The 16,295-nt window shown below is 34.4% G+C and overlaps 1 protein-coding gene across 1 annotated transcript; it reads left to right on the top strand.

The window, feature by feature from the left end:
- Positions 1-10,696: 10,696 nt before the first annotated feature.
- On the top strand, positions 10,697-15,256 carry LOC117342543 (monocarboxylate transporter 12-B-like). The gene is made up of 4 exons (XM_033904723.1): positions 10,697-10,854; positions 12,544-12,793; positions 13,141-13,284; positions 14,557-15,256. The coding sequence occupies exons 2-4, from the start codon at positions 12,556-12,558 to the stop codon at positions 15,138-15,140; spliced, it is 966 nt and encodes a 321-aa protein (XP_033760614.1). The 5' UTR covers positions 10,697-10,854; positions 12,544-12,555; the 3' UTR covers positions 15,141-15,256.
- Positions 15,257-16,295: the final 1,039 nt, after the last annotated feature.

Genomic DNA, 16,295 nt, shown 5'->3' with positions numbered 1-16,295 from the left:
TAAAATTGTACCTACTTATTGTTTCAACCTGTATGTAACATTTTTGCTTTGGATTTTAATCATGCAAGTGAAACACTCCAGCTCACCAGAAACGAAACATGTCCCAACAAGTACCGAATGTAAAAGTTGCGTCTTTCCTTTACTTTCATCAAAATGCTTCAGGAATGCCGGGAAGAAAATTCCAAACGTAAGACAGATTCCGCTGATCAATACGTTGAGTATGAAAGAGGAAAACGCGATCATCCATCCCCATCCGCCGTCCGGTTTTCTCATAATTTCAATCAGTACCTATTAACATATCAATGGGTTATATAATTCATTCCCTAAAAACAAAATCATAAAGCTCGATTTTATTAATAATTTTAATATTCTAGTGACAGAGAACCAGTCTATGGTATAATGTGTAGATGATGTTCGTGTTAGCTGGGTCAAATTCGAAATATTCACAAAAGATCTTTTTAAAAGCTTTCACGCCCTAACTTTAACACCGAACATACAAGAACATACGGACTTACAGTTGTCTAAGACAACCAGAATCAAATCACAGAGCGGAAGTCTCCATGGAAACCAGTCATATCTGATAGCATTGTTAATATCAATATTAAAATAGCTTTATATATTTGTAGCAACTTAAAGTAGTATGACCTTATACATTATTTCAATCAACCCATCTGTGTGTCATATTATTAACATGGTATAGTCAGGAACATGAAAGTCTAATTATAATATATATATATATATATGGGGGCAAAGAAGTAATTTAAACAGTGTAAACAATAAGGTTTGTTAAATTTTCGAGGCAATCCGCCCCTTTATCAAAACACAAAAAATCACAAATACAATCACATAATATATATAAGAAGTATTGGAAATACAATAAAATACAATAAGAAAAATGTTTTAGTAACTGGAGAAACCGTAATGAACCCTTCGGCAAACGTGGGCCAAAGGCGGATACTAGCGTGACTGCATCATGTTCAAACACTAGAACGCTATGCGACCAACGGCAGAGATATTTTGAATTCCTCCGCACGTGAAAGTATTCCGAAGAGTTAAAAGACGATTCGTCCCTAAACACTGCTGGTGGACGACATTGCATTTATATAAAAAATGTTGCATTATCGTCTCTACAGTGATTGATTAAATATCGTGTACAAAGTCTGAAAAACTTTAGAAAAATATGTGTTAGATCATAAGAATTATAGAGAGTGGTGTGAAAAAACTGCTACAAATATTTATCAAGACTGAAAATATAAGAAATACGAATGCCGAAGTGTCCCTACAGGACGCTACGGGAAACAGACGATTCGGACCAACTCGGACCAAGATGCTGTTGCATGATGGCGGGAGGCGACTAAATGTGAGTCTCAAAGAGCAACAATGAATAGATGCCCCATTGCGTCATTTTGTATCTCCAAGCTCATGGCAACACAGGGAGCTCAGAAAGAGGACATATGGTAGAGGTGGAATGTTTATGAATACGGTTTCCTTCGGCACCTCTAGACAGAGGACGAAATTTGATGAAGTCCGTGTATATTTTCTGGAGCCTCTCCAATGTACAGTCATGAGGTTGCCAATGCAATGTCCAAAAATCTTGATCCTGTTTTACGTCTTCTCTGAAGAATGTTGTTAGTGACTTTACCCGTCTACTCATTCCAAGACATTTGGTAATTTGGAATTACAAGATGAGCTTGCATGAATGTGTCACATAGCCCCTCCAGAATCGAAAGTGTGTAGAAGTTTCCCATTGAAAGGCACACCCATTTCATCTGAGAGTAGTTGGCCAAAATTTCCAGCAGTATTTGTTGATGCTGTCCATGTATTTTCCTCTCAATTTTAGCGTTTTCTATTGTTACTGAATGATCTCTGTACAAGAAGCTAATGTCAAGTGAGTGTTTTGTCAAAAACTAAACTGAAGATTTCGGAAATGAGTGAATGTTTAACTTTTTCACGAAATAAGCTAACAACAAATGGCTGAAGCGTACAGTTTCTATAGAACATTTGACCACGTCATAACTATATCTGTGTAATTACAAACTGTGCCTGACAACCATAGTTAATCTAAGACGAAATTGTGGATTGTGAATATATTAATGAATTGAAAACGTAAAAGGTATTAATACAAACAATTTGAGGTGTTTCTTTTAAATTTGGTACTGGTGTCTTTACGCAGATTCACTGGAAATATATAACCTTAGCAAACACGACTGCCGTAGTTACCAACGACACATCACATCACAACTTTTATTTTCTTCATACGGTATTTCAACCAATTATATGATGTAAATATATGCATTGAACGGTGTTTTTAATGCGTTTACGGTGGTATAAACACAATGGGATACAGACATATTCAATATATAGCGCGCTATAGAATATGTCTGTATCCCATTCCGTTCCTCTGGATAACTTTCAGTCCGGTTCACGCCTTTTCCCTCACCCTCGGTTCCCCTGGTGTTCGAGGCCATATAATTCAGAATTTTTGTTGAGCGTTTGCCATGAAAGATTCCTGCAAAATTTCATTTAAATTCGGTTTCGGAGGATTGGCCTGTTAACAAACTAAAATATTATCTATTATTAAACTGCTCGTCCTTTTGAACTAATTCCAATTTTAATCATCATGAATAGTTTTAACAGTAATTGGTACCAATATCTAGAAGTCGCCCTACCAATTCGGTAGGCAATCTAGGAAAAATTGATTGATATGTCACATATTTTTTTGAAATCTCACATGGCGTGATATCCATTTTTATTTAACTTGGAGGGTGTTTCAAAACAGAACACATTAGGGAAATAAATTATGACTCGAATGATTAAGCAAGCATCAAAAACGATTTCACGTGTCCCAAGACCAGATCAAATGAAGTTTAACCTATTTACTTAACGTCTTTTTTTATCTAAATTACTGTATACATCATTTTCACGTTAAAATCTAGTTATTTATGCGATCGTTGCGAAAAAATAACAGAATACTTTATAAACACAATATACTGTTATGTATTGTGCGGTTGACGATTTGTGTTTGGTATAGTGGTACACACTATCATCCTAAAGACAAACAAATGCACCGCAAATTGATCGAAAATCTCCCGTCTTGCCATATGAAGCAATTTTGTTTCGTTTGTATGAACACATAATCTGACTGATCTTGACACCATTGAAAGAAATTTAATAACAAAAAGAACAAAAACAAGACAAAAACAGAAAACAAAACAAAAAAGAAAGCAAACAAAAACAAAAAACAAACCAGCAAAATAATAAGTCACGTTTACATAAGTTGTAATGAACATTTCTATTTGTGATGATTGTCTAAATTCTGCTTATATCCCCCCCCCCCCCCCCCCTCTAATAGTGGTTATTCTTAACCACCAAGACGGCGTTATGTCGAATGTTCATTTCATGGAAGGTGGACAGCTATCACAATAGCCACCACTTAAAATCTCATTTCACGGTTATTGGTTAGAACTGTGCCAGGTCATATACTGTTATGCTCCCAGTTAGGCAATGCACCCACCCTATGACATTCAGACAATAAGTAGTTATTCACTTTGCCGCGTTTTGGTGTTCATTGTTGTTTTCGTGGGTAACTCGAATGAATGGTTCGGAAATGTGATATAAAGGCACGATGATCAAAAAAGAGATTTGCGCGATGGGGACATTATATATTGTTGAATTTGATTTAACGAGGGTGGTGATCGGCCTTCAAAATAGTCGGGCGGCATTTTTGAGGTATGGTTAAGGGGACAAGTGTTGTATGTTTTGAGTTGGCATATTGATAATGTTTTAATTGTTGTGTATTTCACTTATAGTTCTGTCTAAGAGGATCACCAGAGTGTCGATAAGCATGGGATTAAACCCCGGGTATAACTACAAAAACACCAACAAGAGCGTAACAGAAAATGAACCAAAGGTAAAAAGCACCTGGATTGTCCAATATAAAAAGAAACCAGTGTCCCATTTTAATTGTACCTCGAGTGTCCCAGGTAAATTGTACTTATTGTCCACGGTAAATTGTAACTGCTGTGTCACAGGTAAATTGTAACTGCTGTATCACAGGTAAATTGTACCTCGAGTGTCACAGGTAAATTGTAACTGGAGTGTCACAGGTAAATTGTAACTGCTGTGTCACAGGTAAATTGTACCTCGAGTGTCCCAGGTAAATTGTAACTGGGGTGTCAAAGGTAAATTGTACCTGGAGTGTCCCAGGTAAATTGTAACTGCTGTGTCACTGGTAAATTGTAACTGGAGTGTCACAGGTAAATTGTAAGTGGAGTATCACAGGTAAATTGTAACCGGAGTGTCACAAGTAAATTGTTACTGCTGTGTCACAGGTAAATTGTAACTGGAGTGTCACAGGTAAATTGTAACTGGAGTGTCACAGGTAAATTGTAACTGCTGTGTCACTGGTAAATTGTAACTGGAGTGTCACAGGTAAATTGTAAGTGGAGTATCACAGGTAAATTGTAACCGGAGTGTCACAAGTAAATTGTTACTGCTGTGTCACAGGTAAATTGTAACTGGAGTGTCACAGGTAAATTGAAACGGGGGAAGAAATCAGTTTCTTTCTCTTCTTGGCGGACACCATTTGTACATCTTTTTATTTTTCTCCACCTACCAAGTACTTTCATATCCTCACTGGTAGGGGATTCATAATACTACCTACCCACGCCTCCCCGTCCTCACTGGTGGGGAACTAATAATACCACTTACTTACTCAAACCTCCCCTATCCCCGCTTGTAAATACTAATAATAGCACCGATCCAAGCCTACCTGGTCAGGTAACGTAATTGTTGGATGCTGTAAACATTGTTAAACGAGGAACATTTAATTTTATACTAAACAATGCGTGATAAGGAGACAGGTTATTGGTTCATATTACTACAGTATCCATATCACAAAATAAAACCCAAAAAACATAAAATTAGCATAAATTTTATATTTAAAAAGCTTATATTCATTTTTAAACGAACATTAATGTTCGGTTATTGCCATCAAGAACTGGACTGAGAAATATGACCATATTTGGTAGCCACATTCACCAATACGCCATCTACTGTCTGTTTCAATGAAATATGGCTGCCCCCATTGCCTTACGCTTCAAATAATTTACTTGCAAAAACATCTTCGTTTTATGTAGTAGTTTTACCGAAAATGTTGAAATGTATTCATAAGATGTTTTCAAGATGCATACGATTTGAGAAATGCATAACGCTAGCGAAATGTGAAGACTAAATGAACCTGAACTTTGCGAATAACTCCAGGTCAATAGGGCCTATATTTATGTAAACAAATATTGCGCAGGCGCATTCGTCTCCGGATGTTTAGAAAGTTTTGCTCTTCCGTGTTCATTCCAAAACGGCTGACATTATAGCATCGGTCTGCAAATATGTCCGCGATTTACTTAACTGTGTATTATATATATTCTAGAATGTTACATCATTATCAACTAGATGAGTATTTATATAATTTAGAGAAAGAAATATATCAATAACGGCATACGAGACGATACATTGTATCATACTATACTATATAGGTTACTGTACAGTACATGTTTGCAAGAAAGGTAGATACTAGGTGGCATTTGTGGTCAGGGTGACTGGTCATAGCGTTAACATTGTCATCGATTTCCATATTCCATTTTCCTTTGACGAAAACGACCAATAAATCAAATGCAAATGATAATATCTTGTTGCCATGTGCACGGGATTGGTTGTTGTAGGCGATACTTAGAACGTATTTACTGTTGTAAGGGAGGTAACTGCAAGATTACGGAAATCAAACGTTAAACCAATTTGATTGGTCGATTCTTCCATGACTTTGGCAATGGGTTTACAATCGAAGTGACAGATAACTACGGCAATATTCAGATGATATCAACAATAACACTTTTAGATACGTGTGGTCGGCAGTTGTCATGTTTAAAATGAACAATTATATAGCTTGTTTTTATTTCGGCAAATTCGAGAATATTTACTGAAACGGACCACAGGTGAAGCAGACTTGGAAATACCGAAACGAAGAAAAACGGGGCTTAATGCCTAATTGTATCATATGTAAAATATTAGAGGTTTACGAATTTTAAATTAATTTTTCATTTGCGAATCGCGGCCCGATTGTCGTTAGAGTTGAATTACCGAAATGGTCGATAGTGGACCCAAATCGATATTTTTAAGAGAGAATGGACCCAATATAGGATCTATTAATCTTTGGTGTGTGTGTATAGAGACCATATGCATTTTTTTCCTTTACCTGGAAGTATTTTGAAAGAATTTGCAAAATACCGAATTCACGATCAAATTTTCGATTGTGACGAACTACTGAGACGGTGTTAAGTTCATGTTAAGTCAATTTGATTGAAATCAGCTGTTACATATGTACACTGTACACATGGCTACGTTTACTATGCAATACGCCTACGTAATTTTTTTTCAAAGACGGAAAACGGAAATCCGGATTATCTAAAAACAAATGCAAAAAGACTTGTGATATTCACTTAATTTGACATTCAGCCATTAATTATTATTTGTAGTTTTATAACTTCTGAAATAGTGTGATCGATTCTCTACATAATATTGCTGTGGAACTTGTGTTATTTTTCAAACAAATTCATTTTGATAATTTGTTAATTTAGAACGTTCATCAAGTCATGATCAAGACTTGAAATTCTCGCTACACCATACTTCAAACACAGTAATCAATGAATTGATAAATTGAAAATTGAAGTCAAGCAAATGAGTTAATATTTACCTAAATAATTTTTCAATTATATACATACAACACATGTTCAGATGACTATTTGTGCCATGCTGTTACAAGATTTCAGTTACAATTCTAAAAGTCAAGCAAATGAGTTAATTAAATATTTACCTAAATAATTTTTCAATATACAACACATGTTCAGATGACTATTTGTGCCATGCTGTTACAAGATTTCAGTTATAATTCTAAAATTGAATTAGTATGTAAATATATGTTATACTGTCAATATCCACAAAGCGAGTGTAGTCTACTGTACTCAGTCATGCCGGTAGATAGCGGTACATATACGTACTGCTTACATCTCGTGCTTACTTGTGTGAACTATAAATCAATAACAAAAATGGTTCATATATTTCTATATGTGACTTCACAAATTATGCGGTGTCTGAAGATCTGAATGAAGTGAATAAACGATGTATTAAATTATTTTTATGAAATATTCAAGTCATAGAATATTCTTTTTTTAAAAATACTTATTTCAGGTCCATTTTGGTAATTCAACTATAACAGCAATTAAAATACTTCTCGTTTTTTTTTAAAGCCGGAAAACCGAAATCCGGATTATCTAAAAACAAATGCAAAAAGACTTGTGATATTCACTTAATTTGATATTCAGCCGTTAATTGTTATTTGTAGTTTTATAACTTTTGATATATTGTGATTGATTCTCTATATAATATTGCTGTGGAACTTGTGTTATTTTTCAAACAAATTCATTTTAATAATTTGTTAATTTAAAATTTTCATCAAGTCATGATCAAGACTTGAAATTCTCACTACACCATACTTCAAACACGGAGTAATCAATGAATTGATAAACTGAAAATTTACCTTAAATAATTTTTCAATATACAACACATGTTCAGATGACTATTTGTGCCATGCTGTTACAAGATTTCAGTTACAATTCTAAAATTGAATTAGTATGTAAATATATGTTATCCTGTCAATATCCACAAAGCGAGTGTAGTTTACTGTACTCAAAGTCATGCCAGTAGATAGCGGTACATATACTTACTGCTTACATCTAGTGCTTACTTGTGTGAACTATAAATAATAACAAAATGGTTCATATATTTCTATATATGACTTCACAAATTATGTGGTGTCTGAAGATCTGAATGAAGTGAATAAACGATGTATTACATTATTTTTATGAAATATTCAAGTCATAGATCATTCTCTTAAAAATATTGATTTCAAGTCCATTTTGGTAATTTTACTATGACGGCAATCAGGCCTAGAATGGCGAATAAACCCCTAATATTTTACATATGATTAATTTTGACATTGGAGAACAAAATTGTGTCCATTCTCTAAGAACTGGTAGAATGTACAGAATAGAGCTTCATAAATATATTCTCAAAATTACTAATTACCCCGGTAAATATAACATTTTACATAAACCTCCCATGACTGATGGTGAACTTAAACTTGCAAATCTCCTGTGTCATTCCAATTTTGATATGTGTAAATATATGCACGTACTGTTATATATATAGTTATAGATATGGAATGCTTCACAATTTGCATACAGTTATGGAATCTTATAACACCCCCAAAAATGTTCTCACCACATAAAGGTGTGATTTGTGCAATTACATTGCTGAATTGTGTGGTTCAGTATGATTGGATGATCAACATTGGAAAAGGACAATAAATAGGGAATGTGTCGTCCCATCGAATGGACTGTAATCTTTGTGATCAGGTTTGAAGTTGAAAATGAACCTTGAAGTTTTCTTTTCCTGTTTGCTGAATTATTCGATGAAGATAGTCTTTATCTGGTTGTTATTCTTTATCACATTGTTTACAATACTGTAATTATAACAGAAGTTTATCTTCTCATATACAGATTTATTAACATCAAATGATTCCTGAACAAAAGGAGTCAGGTTTTTTTTTGTTTTGAAGTACCATAAATGCTTGAGTACAGTTTCAATAGGATACATTCCTAATTCGGGCCTTGATTAGCAGCTCTGGTTTTGGTTTTCAGTAATTCTTTATGTGTGTTTCATCATATTTAGTTGAAATACAACTATGTATGCCAAACTAACGATGGTACTAGCCTAAATTTAGTGCATATTAGAAGTTGGCATCAATAAGGTCACAGAGTCCTGGCTGTATTATAACTGATGATGCCTTCCCGAAAGAAAGAAGACATATTTTATTTTCATCGATCCAAGATAGATCAACAAACTTCCAATTTCAATTAGGACCTTACAGAAACATGCATGTGTACAATCAAATCAGAACAGCTGCAAACATTTCAAATTATTTGCAATTAATTCCTAAACCGATATCAGTAAATTCATCAACTTAAAACTAAGAAGATTACTGATTTTGCATTAAACAATAATGTTCGTTTACAGTACTTCCAGTACTTTGATTCAACTGCGGACTTCTCATATTAAAATCTAACTTAAGTCCTGAATATGCACAACAAAATCATGATAGTAATCTGCTGGTAGAAACGGAATTTCAAAATGTGTATGTTACTATTCAAAACTGGTCGTGCAAACATTATGGGAAAGTAAGTTGAACGGGGCCGTTTAACAACAAATAAAAACTTTATGCACTGATTATTTTCAAACCTTTACAAAATATAGCGTGACACTTTCTCTCAGGTATCATACAAAACTTTTACCAGTGTTTCTGTTATATCGTCGACACTAGTAATTATGTATGAAGTATAACATTTTTCTTTTTGTGATGTTCTAAATGTAAAGACGAAGTGAAATGATACAATTGAATAAAAGTCACGTATTGTTTTGTACAGTAATTATATAGGTAAAGATAATATACGACATGGCTGCAATTACAGTAAAACTTCGATATGTCGAACTCAGAAACCTCTAAGGTGTTATATACAAATTTAATCAGTTACCTCAAATACCAAGGATATTACGAATTTGTGTTCCTCTATTCATACGAATTAAAACCTGACAGGGGGGATAGTGGCAAAAATGTTGGCGGGATTTAATTTTCACGAATAAGGCCCGATAACCGCGAAATATTAATTCCGTGGAATTCAATAACTACAAACAAGTTCTATCCACTACAAAGTATTAATTCCACGGAATTTAATGCCCACCAACAAGTTCTATCAACATTATATTAATTCCTTGGAATTCAATGCACCAGAATTAGATTCGACTGTGAAAACCGCGAAATATCTGTGCCGTGAAAATTAACAACTATACAGTAATGCAAGACTTTCCATTTTTGTTGATTGATTCTGGCTAAAAACATCCACTAATTCATTCCTTGTTTATGTAAAACATGTTATACATGTCTTTAAGACGGACACATTCAAGTCATAATACTCAACAACCTATCTTTATAAAACAATAGAAAATGTATTGCTGGTTAATTGATATCGTTTAGTGAGGACCAAAGTACTTGTATCCGGTGGACGATCAGTATTTAAGGAAGGAAACCAATTTTGATTTTAGGTCACCTGAGGCGAAGTCTCAAGTGACATATTGCGATTGTCTTTTGTCGTCGTTAGCTGTCCTTCTTCCGTCGTAAACAATTTACTTTTTACTTTCACAATAACCAAGACATTGAGAGCCAAGTGATCGCGCCATTATGATGCTTAGAAAAAGTAACATGCTAGGTAAATTGGCTGCCAAGTTCGTTTGTTTGTCTGTTTGTTTGTGTGTTTGTTTGTTTTTATTATTCACTTTGATTTACTTTAAATGTAATAGGAGTCAAATGTGTTGTATCTTTAAACAACTTCTCGGTAACTAAGAGACACGAGCCATGCTATTGGGCCGGTAACATGCTTTGGATGACGGAAACTAGTATTAATTTAAAAGCAAAAACATCAACTTTCAGTATGTATTTCAGAACTGAGGTAAATATAAGACCTATGGGCCTCGTGTTAGGGTCATGAGCCAGGACTCGCTCCATTACCCGCGGCCTGTACGGGGTACTACCTGGAGCGTGGTGTTTATTTCAGCATACCTTACTTCAGTGCTCTCTAGTTGACTCGGTTATTACCTATGTAGTGTTGACAACAAGCGGACTTTATTGATACTAGAACTCCCAAACGTCGTGGTTGATCACAGGATATTGTGTTATTCCAATGACTGGTGAGTATTGTAAATATACCTACAAGTATGGACAATATGTGTGTGGATCTACCAAAAACGCTTATTGGTGTAAACAAACGTAGAACAGATACATACATATTAGATGAGTCATAGATCATATAAGCAAACATTAAATATACCTGAATAGTTTCATAAAATCTCATTTGAAATTAAAATTAATTTAAGATACGTTTTACACTCAAATAACACACATTTTCAAAATGTGGATGAAAAAATCAATGGAAGCATTTTGTTGCGTATTTTGTAATTCATAACATAACGTCACAATTTATCTCTGACTGACACATCCAATTAAGCACGTGCCATAGTTAAGTACACTTGTTATATATGCAACATTATTACATGGGCGATTTTACTAGATTATAAGACGCTGTGGCATACAATAATCCATTGAGGTACAAAAAAGTATCCTTGATTATATGCATATATTGACACTATTGATATCAATCAAAATTTAGCCATGAAAAAAAATGATATCTATACAAAAATGTATAGTCAGACGGAAATGGTAAAATGTCTACTACATCATCGCAATGAAAACATGAAAACGGCGAGTCTCATTCAAGCTATACATTAAATGGATTTTTTCTATTTCGGGATCTGCCTCTTGTTGCCATGCATGAAAGTCAACACTTTAACTTAGATTTAGCTTCGTGGGTCCAAGGAAGATTTAAAGAAAATTCTGGTGAAAAACTTTCACCTTGTTTACCCAAATGAACTCCTCTGTTTAGATTTCTAACTCAGGTCGGAATATTCATTTACGTATTCTACACGCAATACTGAAGACCAAATATAAACAAAATGCGTACAGAAGAGGATAGAATATAAAAATCATTATTTTACCCAATTAAACCTCAAACCTCCTATCCTCTATTCATAAATCATAGTCTACTGCACCCAATAATGATGTTTCATACCGAAATTGATCTCACCCGCCAGTTATGCAAAATTAGTTCTCTTTCCCTAAATGATGCTTCTGACCAAATTTGGCCAAACTATTGGATTCTCAAGGCTCATGGCAGGGGAATATATCGAATTTTTGATCTCGGTTTACATCGTAGCCATTCGAGTAAGATAAATATATCTCCCTGATTTAAAAAAAAACCCATTTCATTGCTAGAATAAATTATACCGATAAGGCTCTATCAAAATCTGTTGTATATTCGTTTGCTATTGTCCTTGTGCTATTCTGTAACAAATGAACAACAACTGACTGTTCACAAAATGGTAATTTTGGAATTCTCTTTTGGCCGATTCATTTACAAGCGTCCGCTAGATGTTTGAGCATGGTGATATGATAATTTAGGTATCACCTGTCGGCCGAGTAAACAACTGGATAATGTACCGACGATATTTCACTGATGCTACATAGTAGATTTTCTATTTAGAGAGTTTATTTCAGTCAGAAAGATGGATGATTAAAATACTTGTCTATCTTATTTTTTTCTATTACATTTATTGTCAGTATTGACGAAGTTTAACAACGGATCGCGAATTCTATACACCTGTGTTATATCGATATGAAATACAGTTACGTTGCACTAAGGTTATGGGATACTTTGTACTACTTTTGAAATTGATAATGAAAAATAGGGTTACATTTCTCGGTGTTAAAAACAATCAGCGAATGAATTCAATTGATCCTCTCACGTATTGATATGATTATAGGTACCGACTGGAATGATGAGAAAAACGTCTTCAGCCGACGTGGTCAATGAACATCCAACACCTGTTCAAGCACCGGATGGTGGATGGGGATGGATGGTCACGTTCTCCTCATTTATGATCAACGTTTTGATTGACGGCATCTTTTTTACGTATGGAATTTTCTTCCCTGAATTTCTGAGACATTTCGGAGAAAGTAAAGGAAAGACCCAACTATTACATTCGATACTTGTTGGAACATGTCTTACTTCAGGTGAGCTGAAATATTGAATTGGCTTGTTTTAAACCACAAACAAAAAAATTCTTTTGAAGGTTCAAACAATGATAAATTAATGGAGAATGCATCAAACTAAACAAACTCAGAGCGAAAAGGAGGTATTGAAATAGATGGAGAAATGATATTGGACGTAACATTAATCACATTTGATTGACAGTTTAAAAGAAAGAAATGCAAATTGATGAAAAATCATAATACAGAATTTCGGTAGCAACAAAAGGGAAACAATTGCGCAATACCTTACGCCATATTTCTTGTCAGTTCAGATCGTGTATATATGATATATATGTGAATGTTACATAATTTACTGAATATCCATTTAGGTCCTGTGGTCAGTGTACTGGTGAACAAGTATGACATTAGAAAGGTGGCCGCTACTGGAACAGTGATTGCCAGTGTCGGACTTTTCCTTTCCACGTTTTCCCCAAACCTGAATGTGATGCTTATCTTTTACAGCATCGCAGGGGGTATGTATTTTTTTATCTGGTTTAAAGAAACGAGATCAGATTATAAAGAAGAAAATTTATAATACAATTTTGATATCACGTCGTTAATTTAATCGAGACCTCGAAATCAGTATAAGAGCCTGGAAACGGATGAATTCTGGTAAAAAATAACCAGGAAAGGTGTGTGCTATAAAAATAGACTACTTAATTACAACTTTTAACAAGATATAAAAATTAAAAAAAAAAAAAAAAAAAAAAAAACTTTCAATGATTTAAAGTTGTAAATAATGTAGAAACAATGTGTAGCCTTAATTTACGAATAAACCATTTACAACGTATAGATGTCCTAATTAACGAATAAACAATTAACAACGTGTAGTTGTCTTAATTAATGAGGAAACAATTAAAAATGTGCAGTTATCCTAATTACTGAGGACACAATTAAAAATGTGCAGTCCTCATTAATAAGTAAGCAATTAAAAACGTGCAGTTGTGGTTTTATGTGTCCTATCCTGTCCGTTTTATAGAGTTGGAAATCTTATGAAGAAGTTAAAATGTTCCTAAAGCGGAATGCCTTATACACTTCATTTGAATATTTAGGTTATTAGAATAAATCAATTTATAAGCAATTAAACTAATAAATGATGAAACAATAAAAAAAATAGGTAGTTACCCTAATAAATTAATAATAAAATCAAACAATGTATAGTTGCCCTTATATACGAAGAAACAATTAATGTAATACTTATCAATGAAAAAACAATTAAACAATGTGCAGTCGTAATTAATGAAAAAAAAACCCAATTAAATCATATGTAGTTGTCTTAATAAAGAAACGATTAAACAATGTACAATTGTCCTAATTAATGAATAAATAATTAAGCAATGTGTAATTACCCTATCTGATAAAGAACACAATTCAACAAGGTAAAGTCGCCCTTATTTATGAAGAAAGATATAATGTTGTCCCAAACAAATACATGTGTAGTCGTAAATAAAGAAACAATTAAACAACATGTAGTTGTCCTTATTAATGAAGAAATAATTAAACAATTAGCAGTTGTCCTAATTGATTAGCCTTCAATCTTCTGGCTGTATGTGTCCTATCTAGTCCTTTATACAGAGTTGAAAATATGTCGAAGACATTGAAATACTCCTTAAGCGGAATTGCGTATACATTCCATTTGGATAATTAAGTTATTAATTTCGTAGTTATATCCAGGCATGTTTCTGTTTTGGTGTTCGCGTCTGATCTCATCCCCTTCTTTTCTGTTTTCTTTTTCATTTTTGTAGGAATTGGTTTTGGTATTCTTTACCTACCTTCGATTGTGATCATTGGTGTATATTTTAACAAACGACGAGCCTTAGCTACGGGAATAGCTGTTTGTGGAGCCGGGGTTGGCACCTTTGTATTTGCACCAATCACAAAGCTGCTTTTGGAAGCATACAACTGGAGGGGAGCAACGTGGATCATGTCCGCCATAGTTCTTAATGGTGTTGTTTTTTCCGCTATCTTCAGGCCACTAGGGAAGGATATGAACCGAAACGATGCAAAAATCAAGGATGTGTATGATAAGTGTGATACCGGAACCGTTCAGAATCCCGGCGGATGTTTTAGACAGTTTTGCTTATCAATGAAAGACATGTTTGACTTTTCGCTTCTTAAAAGTCCCACTATGTTGTTGTATGGAGCTTCCTGTTTGCTCGTCATGTTTGGTATGATATTATATAACTCAAATGAGGAAGGAAGACATTTTGATGACTCGCGCCCTAACAGGGTATCGAGTTCACAATCTACAGAACCCTATCGCCTGACCAGATATACCCACAGCTTAAACCACTGCGCCTTATCCACGTTAAGCGATTATGAGCCATAAGATTATGAGTCATAGAATTGCCTTCCTTCGTCATTTATGTTACTGTGTTATATACATAATTATGGACACAATGTATTATATGTATCACGATTTTTTAATCCGTTAGTTAATAGTCAATATGTAGTTAATGTTAGCGTAGTTGTACTCTGATGATTATATATAGCATTATAAATACCTTCATTAGATAAAAACAATTAGTTTACAAGTTTAAGAAAGACGGAATAGTAAAGCTGCGAAAAAGACCAAAATATGATATTGTAGTTCATTAAAATCTATCAGAAAGCAGTTAGTCATTTAAAAATCATTGTTAAATCTGAAAATTTAAAGTGCATTTATACTGCTATGACGTTTGTTGCAGGATTTTTCATCCCTTCGAATTTCCTTCCTGTTTGGGCTAGTGATGCCAACCTGTCGACCGGGGAGGGGGCATTTTTGATTTCAGCTATGGGCGTATCCAACACAATTGCACGTGTTGTGATTGGCTACATCACAGACAAACCATGGGCTAACTGTTTGATTATAAACAATACTGCTCTACTGATTGGCGGCCTGGCTACGTGTTTTGTACCATTCTACACCACATTTGAGACTCTTGTCGTCTATGCTGTTGTCTTTGGCATAGTAATGGGTAAAGTTCTTTTCTCTCTTTGTAAAAAAACAACAAAGTCAAGTGTAACTGGTGAAAAAGTATGACCAACGATTTACCACTGGTTAAGCGAAAACATTCGGCAGTTGTTTTTCAACGTCGGACTGCAGTTCTCAGGCTAGATATAGTAAACAATGGCGGCAAAGCGAATGGCGATGACATCTATGTCAAAGTTTTCGATGGCATCGCCAACATCCACACGGAATATCGGATATAGACGCGTAAAATTGAATTGAAAACGAGAATAAGTTGGTGCGAACCGTGAACGTTATGACCATTCGGCCCGTCTACTAATTTTATTCGCCCTCGTCATTATCATAAAAATTCTAGAAATATCCTTTGGATATCGACCGACCTATCAGGAACCGATATTGGAGACTATGGAAGGAAGTCATTTCTGGATCAGCCTTCGTGAAATCTCCAGAATATTCCAGAAAACCTCAAAATATCCACGCATTAAGTATCCGGTTGCAATTCTTTCGGCAATATACTTGACTGTTTTTTTTTAC

This window comes from Pecten maximus, chromosome 14 (genome assembly GCF_902652985.1).
Source record: "Pecten maximus chromosome 14, xPecMax1.1, whole genome shotgun sequence".
Lineage (NCBI taxonomy): Eukaryota > Metazoa > Mollusca > Bivalvia > Pectinida > Pectinidae > Pecten > Pecten maximus.
This window is presented reverse-complemented; position numbering and strand designations above follow the sequence as displayed.